The 19868-nt window shown below is 40.1% G+C and overlaps 1 protein-coding gene across 50 annotated transcripts in view; it reads left to right on the plus strand.

Moving 5' to 3' along the window:
- Window positions 1-19868, plus strand: part of CLASP2 (cytoplasmic linker associated protein 2) — a 168459-nt gene that overhangs the window by 74384 nt on the left and 74207 nt on the right. For 26 of the 50 annotated variants that reach the window (XM_066245408.1, XM_066245416.1, XM_066245410.1 and 23 more), the window contains 7 exons: window positions 1453-1535; window positions 4477-4569; window positions 7132-7277; window positions 9535-9670; window positions 13680-13750; window positions 17302-17361; window positions 19234-19311. In XM_066245408.1, the coding sequence (XP_066101505.1) occupies window positions 1453-1535; window positions 4477-4569; window positions 7132-7277; window positions 9535-9670; window positions 13680-13750; window positions 17302-17361; window positions 19234-19311 (667 nt within the window). The remainder of the gene's footprint in view (window positions 1-1452; window positions 1536-4476; window positions 4570-7131; window positions 7278-9534; window positions 9671-13679; window positions 13751-17301; window positions 17362-19233; window positions 19312-19868) is intronic. The other 24 variants (XM_066245409.1, XM_066245417.1, XM_066245429.1 and 21 more) reach the window with 1 other exon arrangement.

The raw sequence follows: 19868 nt of genomic DNA on the forward strand, positions 1-19868 counted from the left end.
CAGTCCCATGTAACCTCATATATACAGTCCCATGTAACCCCTCATATATACAGTCCCATGTATTCCCTCATATATACAGTCCCGCTAATAGATACTAGAGCTTTCATCAAGGTTGTGGGTTCAAATCAATTTGGCAAATACTCTCTCTATATAGAGACTGGACAAAATCAATTTTAGAAAATGTTGGGTACTTGTGTAACATCGTAAGTCCTCAGAGCATCTCTACTGTCAGATTGAGAAGTTTGCTTTCTAGGTAAGGATTCTGATAAATACTAGAGTTCTCCCTGAGGTTGTGGGTTCAAATCCCATGGTCAGCTGGGTGCAGGGGCCTTGGTTCTGTCTGTTTTGATTGTGTATATAGAGATTTGAGCTCTTTAAGAAGATGACCCTTCAGGAGGCCATATACAATATAGATAACATTGTGATGCATTGTATATCACCCTCTGCAGGGGCCTGTTTTAAAAAGTAAAGGTCAAATATCTATATACACCATCAGGATAGACATAACCAACTGAGGCTGAGGCTTCATCTAGTGGTGGCAACATTTACCTCCAGTCCTGACCAGGATTAGAAATCGGGACCATGGGAGGAGTAGCAGCTTCAACTAATCGCCGCGGCCACACAATGACAAGTGCGCGGCAGCCCGAGCAGGGGACCTTCCTGGGTGTGGATGAGAGGCAGCCTACTATTGGTTCATCCCTAGTGGTCGGGATGAATCCTAGAAGGTGATTGGTCAGTGAGCGTTCCCTGTGCCTCCACTCTTCCTGTCGCTGATAGCTGGAGGGATTGTGAGGGGAATGTTTATGTTCGGATGGAGGCGGCTGACGGCGGGCAGATAAATAGCCTCCGCTGACCGTATTCGGCATGCGGGCTGTAGTTTGGGGACCCATGTTTAATTTCCGCACGGCACACCTGACCATGTCTCACGGCACACTGGTTGAAAAACACTGCTCTACATCACATTTGCCATCATTAATTGACATTTTGTGTCATTTAAAATTGCTGTTCGTTAAAAAAAATTTCCATTGATTGAGAGGGTAAGGGAAAATAAGAGAGAGAGAGAGAAGCATCAGTTTATTCTATTTAGTTGCATTAAGTTGTGTACCCATTGCTTGCTTCTTGTATGTGCCCTGACTGGGAATCGAACCCATAACTTCAGTGTGCCGGGATGATGCTTTATCATCTCTTTTAAACATTGTCCTTTCACCTGTATTTCTTGTGTCTTTGCACTGGATAAGGGATGGGAGGGCTCTGTTCTTAGTTTGAATTTTACTCAGCCTACTATTCAGTACCTTGACTTTTCTGAAAGCTGGAGATTATTCTCATTGCTGTTCTATACATATAATGTAATGTCTTTCAAAGATATGCTCAAAAGAATTATATTTTCATGTTGTTCTTGATGCTAAAATGCTTAAAAATAAACTTAAAAAGTAAATTTATTTTTTAAATTAGCAGGTGCTTCTAAGGAAGGAGGTGCCGGAGCAGTTGATGAAGATGATTTTATAAAAGCTTTTACAGATGTCCCTTCTGTTCAGGTAAGGATACCAGTACACGGGCACTCCCCATGAATGTTGCTTGTGTGCCTCTTCATAGAATTATTTTTGTCCCTCTAAAGATATCTTGTCCTTAAATGACTTAGGAAAAATGAACTACTTGACTTATTATTACCAAGCTGTTATTTGTTGGTACAATTACATTTTCAAATGATTTTTCAGTGAGACTGAAATAAAATTGAATTCATATTATTGAATCATATATTACATTGCAATGTCCAGCTGCATCTAGTTTTTCGTTCTAAGGTACTTGAGATACAATGTTCTCCTTTTTCCCCCCTCCTACCTTTTTGTCCACTTCATGTCTATCTCCTTTGTAGGTACATCCTTCCATACTTATCTATTGTATATTGGGGTTTCTTAAAGAGTTCTCAGCCCTGTCTTCTCACTCTCCACTGTCTTTTTCTCTAGAAATAATTTTTTTAAATGTTTATTAATTTTAGAGAGGGAGAAAGGGAGGGAGAGAAACAGGAACATTGGCCTGTTCCTGTATGTGCTCTGACGGGGAATCAAACTGCAGCCTGTGCTTTGGAGCTGCGCTGTACCCAACCGAGCTACCCGGCCAGAACTCGCTCTCCGCTCTTAAAGTCACTTCTTCAGACTCATGGCTTCAGTTTTCTCCTTTACATAAATAACGCACACGTTTTTTTCTAAGCAGACCTCTCTTGAGCATCAAAATAATTTGTCCACTGATTGTTTATTTGACATCTCGTTTTAATATCTGAAGCGTCTCACACTCTGCCTGTCTGAAATGGGGTCAGGATCCTCCCCCTCACACACCTGCCCTTCTAGTGTTTTATATGTGGAAACCATTGCTTAGTCACTTACAAAAGTAAGAAAACTAGGAGTCAGCCATTGTAATGCAACAGATTCCTTGGTTGTCTTAAACTTCTTTTGTTCCTATCCCCCTGAAAGAGCACTTAGAGTTATATATTCCCTCACTGAAGTCAGTTTGAGTTGGCCCTTTTTTTCCTTGTTTAGGGGTGGTGGTGCTTTTATTATATTTCAGAATAATGCATCAAAATAAGGTTAGGAGTGGTACAGGGAGCTGCCTTTCTTCTGAAATGTGGCAGAAGGTTAAAGAACTAGATTAGAAGCCTCCTGAAATTATTCTTTCACACAATGTTATGTTACCTGGTGTTCTTTCTACCTCTTTACCCGTCCAATGTCCTGTGCACCTTTGTACTCTTGTTTTGGGGGTAAGGGTTGTTTTTTCTTTTAAGTAAACAGAGAATTTAATGGCTGTTGAACGTGTAAAATATATATAGGACTGTTTTGATGAAGGTATCTGTTTGATACCACCCAGATGGTATCACTAGGACCCTGTTTCTCTCCATCTTTAATTTTGGATTGCTGTGCATTGTTTTGCCCTTATGGTTAACAACATGGCTGCAACTATTGGAGCCTCACCCCCTCATTTCTCTCTGCCTCTTTTCTGGTTGATCCTGTAAAATATGGGAGATTCATTCTGACTGAACTAATTTAGGCCACATGCCAACCTCTGAACCTTGATTGCAATGTAGAGAAATAGGCCTGGATCATTGACTCTTCCCCTGGTCCCCGTTGCACTTTTATACTCTTATACTGACCTTCTTTCAGTTTCTTTCTGTCACAGAGCCTTCACACATGCCGTTTACACCGGGAAGGTGCATCTCTCTCCACTTTGCCTAATGGTGTTTGACTTATTCTTTAGGTCTCAGATTAAGCTTGACTTTCCCAACACCAGTTCAAACTCCTTATTATATATAGACTTTCACAGCACTGCATAATTCTCCTTGGTGTTCCTTTCTGTTTGCAATTTCATATTTTATATCATTTGTTTTCCCCATGATTGGATTATAAGCCCCATAAGGCAAGGAACATGTCTGTTTTTGTACATTTCTGTTATGTGAATATTTGTTAAGTGAACGAAAGGATAATGGTGTTTGGCAAATGGTTGGCTCCAAAGGAAACAAATATCTACCGTATTTTCCAATAAGACACACCTAATTATAAGACACACCTAAGGGTTTTAAGGAGGAAAATAAAAAAATATTCTGAACCAAATGGTGTGTTAAAATATTTAATGAAATATCATATTTTTCTCTCCATAAGACACACAGGCATTTTCCCCACCACTTTTTTTGGGGGGAAAAGGGCGTCCTATGAAGCAAAAAATATGGTAGCTATCTTGGTTACAGTCTAGTACAGGGGTAGTCAACCTTTTTATACCTACCGCCCACTTTTGTATCTCTGTTAGTAGTAAAATTTTCTAACCGCCCACCGGTTCCACAGTAATGGTGATTTATAAAGTAGGGAATTAACTTTACTTTATAAAATTTATAAAGCAGAGTTACAGCAAGTTAAAGCATATAATAATTACTTACCAAATACTTTATGTCAGATTTTCGCTAAGTTTGGCAGAATAAACCTTTATAAAACAACTTACTATCGTTATATCTTTTTATTTATACTTTGGTTGCTCCGCTACTGCTTACCATGAAAGCTGGAACGCCCATTAGTGGGCAGTAGGGGCCAGGTTGACTACCACTGGTCTAGTATGTGGACAGTCGGGAGACTAACTTAAAATATGTCCTTTTGCAATATTGTATAGTAAGTGTATGAATGCATAGATATGTTATATACCTGAGGTCATTTTGAGAAATTAGGCTTGAATATTTGTGTCTTATTTGTAAATGACCAAGCATTTTAAGTGTATGTTTGAAGTTACTCATGAGTGGAGAAATAGCACAAGGGTAACAGGTAAGAAAGACAAATTAAAGCACTTTATTATTGTCCAAACTATATTTCCATTTTCCATTAAAAATGGTGCTAGAATGGAAAATAAGTAATCTTATTACTTGAAAGATTACTTTAAACATCGGGATAATTTTGATATTGCTCATGGTAAGAAATATTAATGTTATAATTTTGCATCTTTAAGATCTATTCTAGTCGAGAACTTGAAGAAACGTTAAATAAAATCAGGGAAATTTTGTCAGATGACAAACATGACTGGGATCAGCGTGCCAATGCAGTAAGTTTTTAATTTTCTTCTCTCTCTTCTTTTTTTCAATATCCTTTTTCAAAAACATGAAATTCAGTAGGACTTCTTTCCTGATAATTCAGATATTTATAAAATAGCAAGTCTGATAGGTAAATTTTCATTTCTTTCTGGAAAACACATTGAAATAGTTGGCATTTCTGATTTAGGGTCAATTTTTATTATTTTTGCTGATCAGGTGGAATCTCTCTCACCCATTTGTTAGTCTTTCTACATGTCCCTCGTTAACTGACCAGGAAAGTGTGAGCTAATATAGTACCTCAGGGCCGTGGCCTCGCTGTGGGGCTACACAGCTGTTCATCAGTACTGTCCTCCATTCTCACCAGTCTCTCCAAAAACGCAGCTCAGTTTGCCTGCATGCTTGATATTTTGATACTGTCGATGTAAATTCACAACAGTATGTCCATTTGTCTGACTTTTTTCTTTCTTTTCTCACATATCTCTCTCTTAGTGTGGTATTTTCATCCATGATGGAAAAAAAATGTTTGATATTTTTGAGTTAAGATTTTTGTTTTGTATTTTTCCAAAGTTAGAAGTGGGGAGACAGGCAGACAGACTTCTGGCATGTGCCCGACCAAGATCCACCTGGTACGCCCACCAGGGGGCGATGCTCTGTCCATCTAGGGTATTGCTGTGTTGCCGCCGGAACCATTCTAGCCCCTGAGGTGGAGGCCATGGATCTGTCCTCAGTGCCTGGGCTAACTTTGCTCCAATGGAGCCTTGGCTGCAGGAGGGGAAGAGAGAGATAGAGAGGAAGGAGAGAGGGAAGGGTGGAGAAGCAGATGGGCGCTTCTCCTGTGTGCCCTGACTGGGAATCGAACCCGGGACTGAACACCAGGCTGACGCTCTACTGCTGAGCCAACCAGCCAAGGAAGAATATTTTATTTAGCTTAAATTCCTTGAGAAACTAAACCATTTGATAAAATTTTAAATTATATTTGCAACGACAAAGGACTATATTTTAAATTCTGTGAATTTGTCACATTTACATCGGAGGTATCCAGTGAGTACCTCAGTGTCCTCAAGAAGCCAGAAAGGGGTTCCATTTGAAAACTCATCTGTTCTTAGCTTCCCAGTCTTTATTTTGATGGCTTAATGGCTGGTCCTGCTGCTTCTATACTTTTGCTTATGGATGAATATAGTTTCCAAAATTTGGCCCTTTTAAAAATAATCTCCTTAGTATATAGTCGTAATGGTTGTACAACATATTGATTGTATTCAATGCCACTGAATTGTATACTTTAAAGTGACTAAGATGGTAAATTTTATGTAAATGTATATTTCATAAAAAAAAGAACTTCTTAAAACTTTAAATTTTACTTATGTATTCATACATTACATAATGTCTGTTATGCATATAACCAGATCTATAATGTTCATTTCCAGAGCGCTTTTTTTTGGATTTACTTTTTTTTTTTTTTTTCATTTTTCTGAAGCTGGAAACAGGGAGAGACAGTCAGACAGACTCCCGCATGCGCCCGACCGGGATCCACCCGGCACGCCCACTAGGGGCGGTGCTCTGCCCCCCAGGGGAAGATGCTCTGCCCATCCTGGGCGTCGCCATATTGCGACCAGAGCCACTCTAGCGCCTGAGGCAGAGGCCACAGAGCCTTGCCCAGCGCCCGGGCCATCTTTGCTCCAATGGAGCCTTGGCTGCGGGAGGGGAAGAGAGAGACAGTGAGGAAAGCCCGGCGGAGGGGTGGAGAAGCAAATGGGCGCTTCTCCTATGTGCCCTGGCCGGGAATCGAACCCGGGTCCTCCGCACGCTAGGCCGACGCTCTACCGCTGAGCCAACCGGCCAGGGCCGGATTTACATATTTTAAGAGACATTTAATACTGTTAAAATGCCTGAATATATAACGTCTACCGGAAAGTTCTGTCCGTTTCTATCACAACAAGTTTTGACACGTAAGCACATGTTAATTTGGCGCATGTGTGCCTCTCTATTTTTATAACTTAATGTATACATACTGATGTAGCAAATTAACTAAAACAAAGTTGATTCACGTTAGTCTTATGTGTGAAGCGATAGTGTACCATGGCTACTGATAAAGTTCATTTACACCACTGTAATTTTTACGAATTTTAACAAGGAAGAAATGCTACAGAAGCATGTCTGTCGCATCCACCATGTTCCCCAGACTTAGCCCCCTCCGACTATCACTTGTTTTTGTCCTTACAAAATTTTTTGAAGGGCAAAAAATTCGAAAATGAAGAAGATATCAAACAAGCACTGGTTCAATTTTTCGCATCAAAAGAAAATATTTTTCAAAAATGGGATATACAAGTTACCCTCACGCTGGCAAGAAATCATTAATAATAATGGCAATTATATTATTTAATAAGGTTTATTGATGGTAAGAAAAATTTGTATTTTGTTTTATTCCAAAAATAGAACTTTCCGGTAGACCTTGTAGTTATATAAATGTGATGAAATGTTATTTTAAAAATTTTGTTCCAATAACGTTGAGGTGGCTCTAAGAATTCCTTTTGCACTGCCACTCTTGTCAGTAATGGAGATTCTCTTTATTTCAGCTTAAGAAAATTCGATCATTGCTTGTTGCTGGAGCAGCACAATATGATTGCTTCTTCCAACATCTCCGCTTGTTGGATGGAGCTCTTAAACTTTCAGCTAAGGATCTTAGATCCCAGGTGGTTAGAGAAGCCTGCATCACTGTGGCGTAAGTATATTCTTTGTGTGCTAAGTATTTTTATGAATGAATTTAGTACTCATTGATTCAGTGCTTATTAAGTAAAGCACTAGCAAGATGGCCACCAGAAAGCATATCTGTGATCCAAAAATTTATAAGGATCCAATTTGTGCGATTTAAAAAATATATGTTTTCTTAACAGCACTTTATACTAACCTTAAAATGTGTTTAAATGTCTGACCCCTGCTGGTGGATTTTTGGTCACTAACCTTTGACTGTAAGAAAGTGAATGGGTCTGAGAACTGACTGCCTTCAATTTTCTCTTTACTGATTTGGATATTAAGCTATTTCTGATATTTTAGCAATTATTCTGGAATTGTAACATGCATTCCTAACTTACCAAAATATAAATTTATTCTGTATGTTTACATTATTCAAAAATCTAATATGGTAGAACCCAAAAATTCCTTTAGCTACTACCCCCCACCTGAATATTTTTGTTGTATATGTTTTTGAATAAGCATTCCTTTGAGGTAGGAAACTCAAAGATGCCTGCTACTGAAAAAAACAATTCCAGGAAATAAAAACTATGAAGATTCAATAAAAGGAACAAAAGTCCCATTTTTAATATAATTATCCACACAGAAAACTACAAGACTATAATAAATTATTATAACTAAGGGACTTAGCTAAGATTGCCAGATACAAGTCAGTATACCATTGCACCAAAATAATTAAATATCTCTTGATTGCAAAATGGAAGAAAATTCCACAAAATATAAATATAATGAAAAATATTCTATGACATTTCTGCTTCTGGCTGATGCAGAAATGACAGACTATATAGAACACCTTTTTACAATGGACAGCAGTCTCAGCAGGACTGTGATTCTTGAAAGAATCAAATCGTGAGCAGTATGATCAGCAGTTTTGACCTTGAGCACTTGCTGGACCATGGGGAAAGGAGGGAGAACCCGAGCAGAGCAAGGCAGTCTCACTGAGTTGAGAAGAAACAGTGATTGGAGTTTCTGAAGGGTAAAGGAGCTAAAATTAACAGTGCAGAACACTGAAGAGAAGAGAGACACAGAAGAGATGTAGAAATCCGCATAGGAGATCCCATGAGTCTAGCTGAATACCAAGCTGTGCACTTGAAAGGTGCAACTCCTTGCATACTAGTAAGAACTGCAACAATTCCCAGAGCTGTTTTAATAACCTGAAGTTTTGGAGTTAACTGTATCCTAACCATCTATTTTAAGTAAGATATAAAATATATAGAAATTAACCAATACTGCAAGCATTGTCAGAACTGTGTGATTGCAGCATTCTTCCTGTTTTAACTAAAATTATACAATTAAAAGTTGAATTTGTTGTTTAACTACAAATTTAGAAAGAAAAGACAGATGTCCCTAGGATCTTCTAACTAGTATATGATAGAGTTGTATTTTTAATCAAAAATTCTGAAATCCGCTTGACCAGGCGGTGGTGCAGTGAACAGAGCGTCGGACTGGGATGCCGAGGACGCAGGTTCGAGACCCCAAGGTCACCAGCTTGAGCGTGGGCTCATCTGGTTTGAGCAGAAAGCTCACCAGCTTGGACCCAAGGTCGCTGGCTCAAGCAAGGGGTTACTCAGTCTGCTGAAGAACCACGGTCAAGGCACATAGGAGAAAGCAATCAATGAACAACTAAGGTGTCGCAATGCGCAACAAAAAACTAATGATTGATGTTTCTCATCTCTCCGTTCCTGTCTGTCTGTCCCTGTCTATCCCTCTCTCTGACTCTCAGTCTTTGTAAAAAAAAAAAAAGAATTCTGAAATCCTCCTTCAAAGATGTCAAGGAGTATTTGTGACTAATACTGTGAGAGTACCATTAATAGAAATAGAGATTGTCTTGAGGAGTATTGATTTGGGTAAAATATGTTGAATTTAGGATTCATATTGGGGCATTAGAATATAAATATCTGGTGGAAAAGGGTCAGCTGATAAACAGTTGAATTTTTTACTTGTGATGTTAATGGTTAAATTTCAAGATCAAGTAGCTTCTCCAAGTATCATTGCAAATAGATGGTAAAATGGCAAATTTCTACTTTGGACTTAACAATTAGAAGATGGGGGGGAAAAGGAAATACGTACTATTTGCACTTCCCTAGCTCTCTTTTGGTTTTTTGCCGTTAAAAGCTGATTAAAATATTTTAACTGTAATAAAAGAATATTTTAAAGTTATATGGTCATACCTATATTTAATGTTAAACTATTTTTTAAAAAAATATATTTTTCGTCTTCCTTTGCAGCCATCTTTCAACAGTTTTGGGAAACAAGTTTGATCATGGTGCTGAAGCTATTGTACCTACACTTTTTAATCTCGTCCCCAATAGTGCAAAAGTCATGGCAACTTCTGGATGTGCAGCGATCAGATTCATCATTCGGGTAAGTTTTTTACTTCTTTTTCTTTCCTTTCTCTTCTGTCTTTCTCACTTCTCTTCATTTTTTTCAATGTACTCAAATAAGCTATTGACATTTTTTTTTAATTCCAAGGGAAAATTACTTTTGAATTATTTTTTGATAGTAAAAGCAATATATGATAATTATAGCTATTCTAAATATTTAAATAATGCAGAGGTATACACAGTCGATAAAGATTTCTGACTAAAATGAATTTTCCTTAAATTTATGTTAATTTTCATGAATTGTTTATCGCTTCTGTTTTCTTTGCCAAATTTTTTATTACTCTTGTTGCACAGATTTTGGAAACCTCAGTGTCATTCATCATTTTTGGATAATTTTTGTCTTTTGTATTATAGCTGATATATGTTCTCAGGAAGAATTTCTTTAAATTTTACTCGCTTGACAGTACACATTTTGCTATTCCTTTATTTTTTTATTTTTTTATTTTTTTGAGAGGGCCAGGGAAAGAGAAACAGGAACATCCAGCTGCTCCTGTATGTGCCTTGACCAGGGAATCAAACCGGCAACCTTCATACTCTGGGGTGATGTTCCAATCAACCAAGCTATCTGCCATGGCTTAATTTTTTTTTTATTGTTTGATTTTTTAAAATTATTTTTTATTTTTTTATTTTTCTGAAGTTGGAAACCGGGAGGCAGTCAGACAGACTCCCGCATGCGCTCGACCGGGATCCACCCGGCATGCCCACCAGGGGGCGATGCTCTGCCCATCTGGGGCATTGCTCTGTTGCAACCAGAGCTGTTCTAGCGCCTGGGGCAGAGGCCATGGAGCCATCCCCAGCGCCCGGGCCAACCCTGCTCCAACAGAGCCTTGGCTGCGGGAGGGGAAGAGAGAGACAGAGAGGAAAGAGAGGGGGAAGGGTGGAGAAGCAGATGAGCGCTTCTCCTGTGTGCCCTGGCCGGGAATCAACCCAGGACTCCCACACGCCAGGCCAACTCTCTACCACTGAGCCAACCGGCCAGGGTCAATTGTTTGATTTTTAAACAAAGAGAGGAAGAAAGGGGGAAGGGAAGCATTCATTTGTTATTCCACTCAGTCGTGCATTCATTGTTTGCTTCCTGTGTGTGCCTTGACAGGGGATGAAACCTGCAACCTTATTGTTTCAGGATGATGCCTTAACCTACTGAGCTAACCCGCCAGGACCCATTTTGCTATTCTTCTTTTTTTTTTTTTTTGCATTGCCGGCATTTCAACTTTATTTACTATACTCTGAAATGACTGTTAAATAATGGTGGTCTCTTTATATCCAAAGTTTGCAATGTAGGAGCCATAGGGAAATGAAGTTATGTATTAAAAACAATTACTACTATATTTATCTACAACTAAACTAGGGACCAAGCACGTTGCTGTGAGCACCCACTCCTGGACTACAGCCTTTCTCAGGAGCAGTGGGACCGCAGGCTGGAAAACCCGGCTGGTGGCTCCAGCTCCTGTCAGGACCAGGGCAGGGCAGTGACTGGAAAAGTCTAGAGGCGGAATGGTTGTTTCACTCCGTAAACTCTCTTTCCACACCACCTAGGTGCTTTCTTCAAACAAGGCACTTTGCTATGCTTAGGCTTTACAGTTTTTACATTATTTTCTAATGGCTCATTTTTCATGAGCTTGTCATGTTACTGATGTATGTGCGATTCTGTCATCTCACTGAAAATACAAATCAAGTGGAGTTTTTGTTTGTTTATTTATGTTATCTTTTGTATATTTTGTTTGTTTCCTAGGGGCTACTTTCTTAGATTGCACTATTTGAATCTAATTCTCTTTAATTCTAGAAAAACTTTTTAAAGTTATCAGCTAGTATTAATAAATCAAAGTATAAATTGTTCTGACTTAATGTTTGGTTGAATGTTTTGTCTCTTATTATGGGGGTCTTTTTTATTTTCCTTTGGTACGGTTCCTCCAGAAAATAGTGCCACATTAGTTAGATCTCTCTTCCCATTCATGCTATTGTGTTGAATGTGGACTCATTAGCCCTAGGGTCTTAGGGAGACTATGAGAGAGAGGAGGATGGCGAGAGATGGTAGTGTGTGTGGTCTCCTTGGGCTTTAGTAACATTTGGGGAATGAATTCTGGATGTTCTAAGTAAGGGAACAGGTCCACAGAGCCCTTCCATGCTGAATGTAACAGTTGAGTAACAGGCAGGTCAGCACTCTCTTGCCTTATTCTCCTGAACAGCCCCAGGTCTGTGGGTGGTTCCTTGCTATAGTAGCTGAAGAAAGTTTTCTCTTTGATTTTGGTTGAGTTGGGGCTGGCACTGACTGATGTGCCATGCACATTCTCCTTCAGGGGAAGACTTGCACTTAGGCACTGGTGGCAGAGCCTTCGTGCGCTAGCTCTTCAAGGACTGCCTCATGGAGAGAGCTGCCTTCCCCGGGCTCCTGCTCCTTCCGCTGTGGCCCTCGTCCGGTAACTGGTTTGGAAGTGGGAAGGTTTGGCTGTCTTGGACCAATTCAGGACTACTCTGAAGGGCCATTTTAATTCCACAGCTCCCTACTGGCTTTGGGCAAGATATCCTTGGGCCATATCAGAGATGAATTTCTTTCTCTATCCACTCCTGCATCTTTTCCATACCTTCCACAGGTGTTAATGCCAAGGGAAGTACTTAATATCCTGCATGCTAAACTCCATCGCAGAGCTTGCTTCATAGGTAATCCAACTTGTACCATTAGCACAGAAGAAAAATAGAGATTTAAAGCATCAAGAATGTATATTTTAGCCCTGGCCAGTTGGCTCAGTGGTAGAGCATCAGCCTGGCGTGCAGGAGTCCCAGGTTCGATTCCCGGCCAGGGCACACAGGAGAAGCGCCCGTCTGCTTCTCCACCCCTTCCCCTCTCCTTCCTCTCTGTCTCTCTCTTTCCCTCCCGCAGCCAAGGCTCCATTGGAGCAAAGTTGGCCTGGGCGCTGAGGATGGCTCCATGGCCTCTGCCTCAGGTGCTTGAACGGCTCTGGTTGCAACAGAGCAACTCCCCAGATGGGCAGAGCATCACCCCCTGGTGGGCATGCCGGGTGGATCCCAGTTGGGTGCATGTGGGAGTCTGTCTGACTGCCTCCCCGTTTCCAACTTCAGAAAAATACAAAAAAAAAAAAAGAATATACTTCAGGCCCTGGCCAGTTGGCTCAGTGGATATAGTGTCAGCCCGGCAAGCAGACATCCCAAGTTCAATCCCCAGTCAGGACATACATGAGAAACAACCATCTGTTTCTCTTCCCCTCCCTCTTTCCCTTCTTTCTCTCTTCCCCTCTTGCAGCCAATGGCTTGATTGTTTTGAGCACTGCCCCAGGTGCTAAGGATAACTCAGTTGATTCGAGCATCAGCCCCAGATGCGGGTTGCTGGGTGGATCCCGATCAGGCCTGTGCAGGAGTCTGTCTCTCTTACCTTCCCTCCTCTCACTTTAAAAAATAACTATGTTATTATGTTTGTGCTGAACATTTTAGTGTTTGCATCACTAAAGAAGAGCGTAAGAGTTACCAATAGAAGTCAGAAGATTAGACCTATTAAACTTGACCTGACTTCCAGAGAGCTTTGGTGCAGCCAGAATGAAAATTCAGTGAAAACCTTGTCACGGTGCATTCCCAATAGTTAGGTCTGTGGAGTCACACTGATCACCTACTTTGATTACACAGCGGTTATCTCCTGCCATCAGGAGCATGCACTTCAGAACGTACGACAACTACACGTCCAGTTTCTCTTAATGCTTCTCCCCCAGAATGACACTGTCCTGGCAGTTCGTTGCAGTTATTCAATTAGTTTGTCTTTATTGTGTAATATTCCAAGCATACCTGCCCTTCTGAAATTCTGTCATCATTGCTATTACTTTAATTTGGGGAAACTTTTTGACATTAACTTCTTTCAAAATCAGATTTTATGATCTTTCGTGTCCTGTACTGATGTAACTAAATATGTGACTGTAAGACAGAAGAAGGGGTTATGAGAAGTACCAGGTATTTTTCAACCTTTTCTAAAACGTCTTTTTCAGCATACTCATGTACCCAGACTTATACCCTTAATAACAAGCAATTGCACATCAAAATCAGTTCCTGTAAGAAGGTAAGTTTAAAAACAAAGTTTTTGAAATTCTTTCATATTACATGATGTTTAATTCTTAGTCTGTTGCAAAAATTAGTTATTATTTTCTTGCCTTCTAGAAACCTTAATAAAATTCTTATGTCATGTAAGGGAAAATGAATGCAGCAATTACAATGTCCACCCGCATTTCTCAGTTGCATTGTATTACGCTTTGGTTTATTTGGGCCACTGGTAGCTTGGTTTCTAAACAGTACGGAGTCTAGAGTCAGGCCTCCACTAGAGTCCTGCAGCTGCCACTGCCTGGCTGTTCTGCTTTGGGCACTTAATCAATGAACCTCAGTGTCTACGAAAGTTAAAAAGGCTAATGATATCAGCCCATCGGATTCTGAGCATTGAATGAGTTGCATATTAGTAGATTTGAACATAGTGTGTAGAACAAAGTAAACAGCCATATCAGGCCAATTGGGCAGTCTCTCTCTCATGATTTCTACAGTTTTTAATACACCATCAGTAATAAAGACAGCAAAAAAAGATGTGTATTTGATGTTTAAGAAAATTGTAAAAATTCTCTTTTAAATTTAATAAATATCTTGATTTAAATTCTTCAAATGTTAAGAAGAAGCTGAGTAAGACATCATTATTACCTTTCAGTGTTTTAGAGTTTTGTTGACAGTTGTTCACTTAGCTCTCTCTGCTGGAGGAGGAGATGACAGCTCACTGGCCAAATCCGGCCAACAGTAGAGTTTTGTACAACCCACAAGCTAAGGCTATTTCTAACATTTTTGAAGGGTGTTTGAGAGGGGGCATGAAGAACAATATGAGATAAAGATGGAATGTGGTTCCTAAAGTCAGAGATATTGTCTGTTCTGGCCCTTTACAGAACCCATTTACCGGTCTCTGTCTTACACTGAGGGAAATGGTTACTTAGAGAAGTAGGAATGTAACGGAGAAGAGGGAGTCAGGAAGCACATCGTAGAATTAATTGCCTTGAAGATGGGAAGCCATGCAGTAACTGTAGGAGAAGTGAGTAAGGCAGAACCTAGACATGTAAAACCATGCCACATGCTGCAGGGCCACCAGACAGTCACTGAAGCCTGATACATGGAAGCTTTCAGGAGGAAAAGTGCCTGATGGGGGAGGGGGAAGGAAGGGCCAGGAGTAGGCTGAAGTCAGCATAGAGAGGGCTTGGAATATCATGAAGAGAACTTTTGACGTTGTTCCCTTCTTGGACAGTTTTTGGTGAGGAGGTAATGTCATCCATCCTAGTTTTTATTCCAGCCATGAACAGTGATTAAGAAGCCACAATGGTTTAAATAAGTGGGACTTTTTATAACTCACTGAAGAGAGGGAGAGTCTGAACTAGAGCTGTATTGATGATAACTGATTAAAGGAGATTTTGTGCAATAAATAAATTCAAGGGATTTCAAGTGTAGAAATGAGACCTGATAATTGGGTATGAATGAGGGAGGTGATGTGAAGTGTTTTAGGCTGTGAACTCTGGGAAACTTACTTTAATCTACTTATTTCTCATTTCCTAATCAGTATTATATGGGCTAAAAGAGTGTATGAGAGGGATAAGAATTAATTTGTTCTTGTATATATAATGTTTGAGTTGCCTTTCACTGCCTGTGTAGAGATGTTGAATTGAACCAGTGCTGGCAAGATAGGACTAGATGGAGCAGCATAGTGCATAGCCAGGTGTAAGGGTACAGACAGTGTTGACTACAAAAGAGAAGTAGGCTGAGATCAGCACCAACCAGGTGAGCACCTGTTTAAAGGTAGGTGGAGAAAAAGTGTTAATATATTAAGGAATAAAATCAGGGCTGAACTGTGTCATTAAATGCCGTGAAAGAAGAGCTTACGAATGAGACAGTCGAAGAATTTGATAACTAGAGGGTTTAGGAGAAAACATACAAATAATTAAAAACCATACATATACTGCTCACAAAAATTAGGGAATATTTCAAAATGAATATGAAGCTATAAAATATCGCTTAATTTTTATGAGCAGTATATATTCTTTAAGGAAACATTGTGGAAATAGAAGATTCATCACATCCTTCTTGGTCATCATTGTATAGCTTCAATTTATAGTGCATAGTAGGTATTTAATAGGTGTTTCTTTTTTTTTAATTAAAAGAAATTTGGGCCTGACCAGGTGGTGGCACAGTGGATAGAGCGTCGGACTGGGATGCGGAAGACCCAGGTTCGAGACCCCGAGGTCGCCAGCTTGAGCGCGGGCTTACCTGGTTTGAGCAAAAGCTCACTAGTTTGGACCCAAGGTCGCTGGCTTGAGCAGGAGGTTACTTAGTCTGCTGAAGGCCCGCGGTCAAGGCGCATAAGAGAAAGCAATCATTGAACAACTAAGATGTTGCAACACGCAACGAAAAACTAATGATTGATGCTTCTCATCTCTCCGTTCCTGTCTGTCTGTCCCTGTCTATCCCTCTCTCTGATTCTCTCTTTCTGTCTCTGTTAAAAAAAAAAAAAAAGAAAAGAAATTTGGTAATTTTACATTTGACAAGTATTATAAGTTAAAGTTATAGGGAACTCTTAATCTTTTTAAACTATTTAGCATAAACATAGTTGGAACCTTAAAGTAAGGTAAGTATTTGACAATTAAGATATCCAAAGACATGTCTTTTTTTTTTTTTTTTAATAAATTTTTATTAATGGTAATGGGATGACATTAATAAATCAGGGTACATATATTCAAAGAAAACATGTCTAGGTTATTTTGTCATTAAATTATGTTGCATACCCCTCACCCAAAGTCAGATTGTCCTCCGCCACCCTCTATCTAGTTCTCTGTGCCCCTCCCACTCTCCCTAACTCTCTCCCTCCCTCCCTCCCTCCCTCCCATGTCCTCCCTCCCCCCACTCCTGGTAACCACCTCACTCTTGTCCATGTCTCTTAGTCTCGTTTTTATGTTCCACCAATATATGGAATCATATAGTTCTTGTTTTTTTCTGATTTACTTATTTCACTCCGTATAATGTTATCAAGTTCCCACCATTTTGCTGTAAATGATCTGATGTCATCATTTCTTATGGCAGAGTAGTATTCCATAATGTATATGTGCCACATCTTCTTTATCCAGTCTTCTATTGAAGGGCTTTTTGGTTGTTTCCATGTCAAAGACATGTCTTATACAGTCATCTTTAGGAGTCTGTGGGAGATTGGTTCCAGGACCCACCTTGGATACCAAAATCTACAGATGCCCACGTCCCTTATATAAAATGGAGTAATATTTGCATGTAACCTATATTTGCATATAGGCTACAACAGGGGATGCCTACACATCATTTCATTCGTGTGAATTCAGCATAGTGGTTGGTGTGTGGCAATTTCAGGTTTTGCTCTTTGGAACTTTATGGGATTTTTTTTTCTCCAATATTTTCAATCCTTAGTTGGTTGAGTCCACAGATATGAAACCTATGGATTTGAAGGGCTAACGGTACTTTAATTCAGGGGGCAAAGTTTAGAGCTATAGAAGAAAGTGTTATGCAGTATTTAGTTATAAATTAATGTAATGTTATAACATTTAGTTACAATTAACTTTTATTTTTCAGGCGTTCATTTGAATTTTTAGATTTATTGTTACAAGAGTGGCAGACTCATTCATTGGAAAGGTATGCATCACCTCTCTCTTCCTCTCTCCTTCCCCTCCTCATTGTTACCAGTTCTTTAGAAGTTAATGGTATTGGTTTTGCATTATTGCTCATTTTGCTTTAAAAACTTTTTGTGCTAGCTTTCCCTTAAAGCTATGATGTGGTGCTCCCTTTAGTTGTTTCAGCTATGAATAGTATGATTTTCTTCTTTGTGGAGTGAGTAAGGGTCTCTTAAGTAGGATGAGTCATTTAAGACACTCTGGGTTAAATTGGGGGAAAAAATTTTTTTTTCCTTTTTTTTTTTTTTTTCTGAAGCTGGAAACAGGGAGAGACAGTCAGACAGACTCCCTCATGCGCCCTACCGGAATCCACTCAGCACTCCCACCATGGGGCGACGCTCTTCCCACCAAGGGGCGATGCTCTGCCCATCCTGGGCATCGCCATGTTGCGACCAGAGCCACTCTAGCGCCTGAGGCAGAGGCCACAGAGCCATCCCCAGCGCCCGGGCCATCTTTGCTCCAATGGAGCCTTGGCTGTGGGAGGGGAAGAGAGAGACAGAGAGGAAAGCGCGGCGGAGGGGTGGAGAAGCAAATGGGCGCTTCTCCTGTGTGCCCTGGCCGCGAATCGAACCCGGGTCCTCCGCATGCTAGGCCGATGCTCTACCGCTGAGCCAACCGTCCAGGGCGGGAAAAAATTTTTAAATGTACCTTTGGTCGTGTGAGCAAGGTTTACCAAGGTGAAATTAAGCAAGTAACGAATGATTTAAGATAGAAGGAAAGCACTGCCTTTCAGAGGAAATAGATACAAAATGTTTCTCCACACCAGCTGTCAGGTGTCATTGGTCAGGTAACAAACATACTGGTGGTCTTTCATGTAGTTCTGAGATGGCCGAGAGGAAAATGTGGGCAAAGAGGCAGTCAGTAGCTATTTGCAGGACTGTATTTCCTGTTGGTGTCAAGTTTGAAGCTTGGGATATACCTGCAGTTATGTTGAAAATGATGCTGAGGCCCTAGCCGGTTGGCTCAGTGGTAGAGCATCGGCATGGCGTGCAGGAGTCCTGGGTTTGATTCCCGGCCAGGGCACACAGGAGAAGCGCCCATCTGCTTCACCCCTCCCCCTCTCCTTCCTCTCTGTCTCTCTCTTCCCCTCCCGCAGCTGAGGCTCCATTGGAGCAAAGTTGGCCCGGGCGCTGAGGATGGCTCTATGGCCTCTGCCTCAGGCGCTAGAATGGCTCTGATTGCAACAAAGCGACGCCCCAGATGGGCAGAGCATCGCCCCCTGGTGGGCATGCCGGGTGGATCCCAGTCGGGCGCATGTGGGAGTCTGTCTGACCGCCTCCTCGTTTCCAACTTCAGAAAAATACAAAAAAAAAAAGGAAAGAAAATGGCGCTGATTTTTTATTTTAACAGAAATCGTTAAATTTGTCCATGGTCCCTTTTTAAAACAATAGAATGTCATTTAATGTAGGCATGGTATAATTCCAAGTTTCTTTACGTTTGTTTGTGGCAGCTCCTACTCAATTTAGTCAGATTATAATTGATCGCACTATTAGCAAGTCATCTTCCACGTTGGTGGGTTAGGGAGGGATCACACAGAATATTTTTTACTTATTAAAAATGTAAAATTTGAGTACTATTTATTTATACTTTGGATTTTATATAAAAATAATTATTTTCAGATTCATAATGTTTAACTTATCAGAAGGAAACTATGTATGAATGAAATGCATGAGGTGAATTACTAGAAAATCTTGCAGCCTTAGATTTATTGTTTACTAATTCATTGTTTTACTTCCCCTTCCTCTTTGTGATTAATGTATAATACACAGGCCATAAGCATTACTTGTGAAATACAAAGTTTTACACATGAATCTAAAGATGTTTTGTTTTATAGACATGCAGCTGTCTTGGTTGAAACTATTAAAAAGGGAATTCATGATGCCGATGCCGAGGCCAGAGTGGAAGCAAGAAAGTAAGTCTGCAGTGAGTTTTTATGACAGTTTGAACAGACTTTAGTCTTTACATTGAAAGTAAGTCTGTAGTGAGTTTTTATGACAGTTTGAACAAACTTTGGTCTTCACATTGAAAGGAATTACACTGGAAGAATGAAAATATTAGAAGTCTCTCAGTTCTCCTTTTAATTAGTTCTTTTGTGAAATTGTTACTGATTTTCCTCCATTACATCTGTACTGGGTGTCTAACACTTGACTTTGTGTTGTTGTGTGTACAGTCATCAGTATTCCTAGTCCGCTTTCATTGTGAATAATAATAACTCATTTATTGGGCATGTGTTATGTACCTGATACTGTGTGAGGCAGTTGGTAGTCATTCTTTTCTAATATTTAAAATGCAAAGGTAGTATCTCCATTGAGTGGCAGCCGAAGTTTGGAGACTTGGGGGTTTACTTGAGCCACACGAACAGTAAGAGCTACAGCCAGATTTTGAACTGAGATCTATTTTTCTCAAAAGCCTGTCATTTTTCCACCAGAACTTCTTCAATTTAGAAATTATTCACTTGACACACAATGG

This window comes from Saccopteryx bilineata, chromosome 10 (assembly GCF_036850765.1).
Source record: "Saccopteryx bilineata isolate mSacBil1 chromosome 10, mSacBil1_pri_phased_curated, whole genome shotgun sequence".
NCBI lineage: Eukaryota > Metazoa > Chordata > Mammalia > Chiroptera > Emballonuridae > Saccopteryx > Saccopteryx bilineata.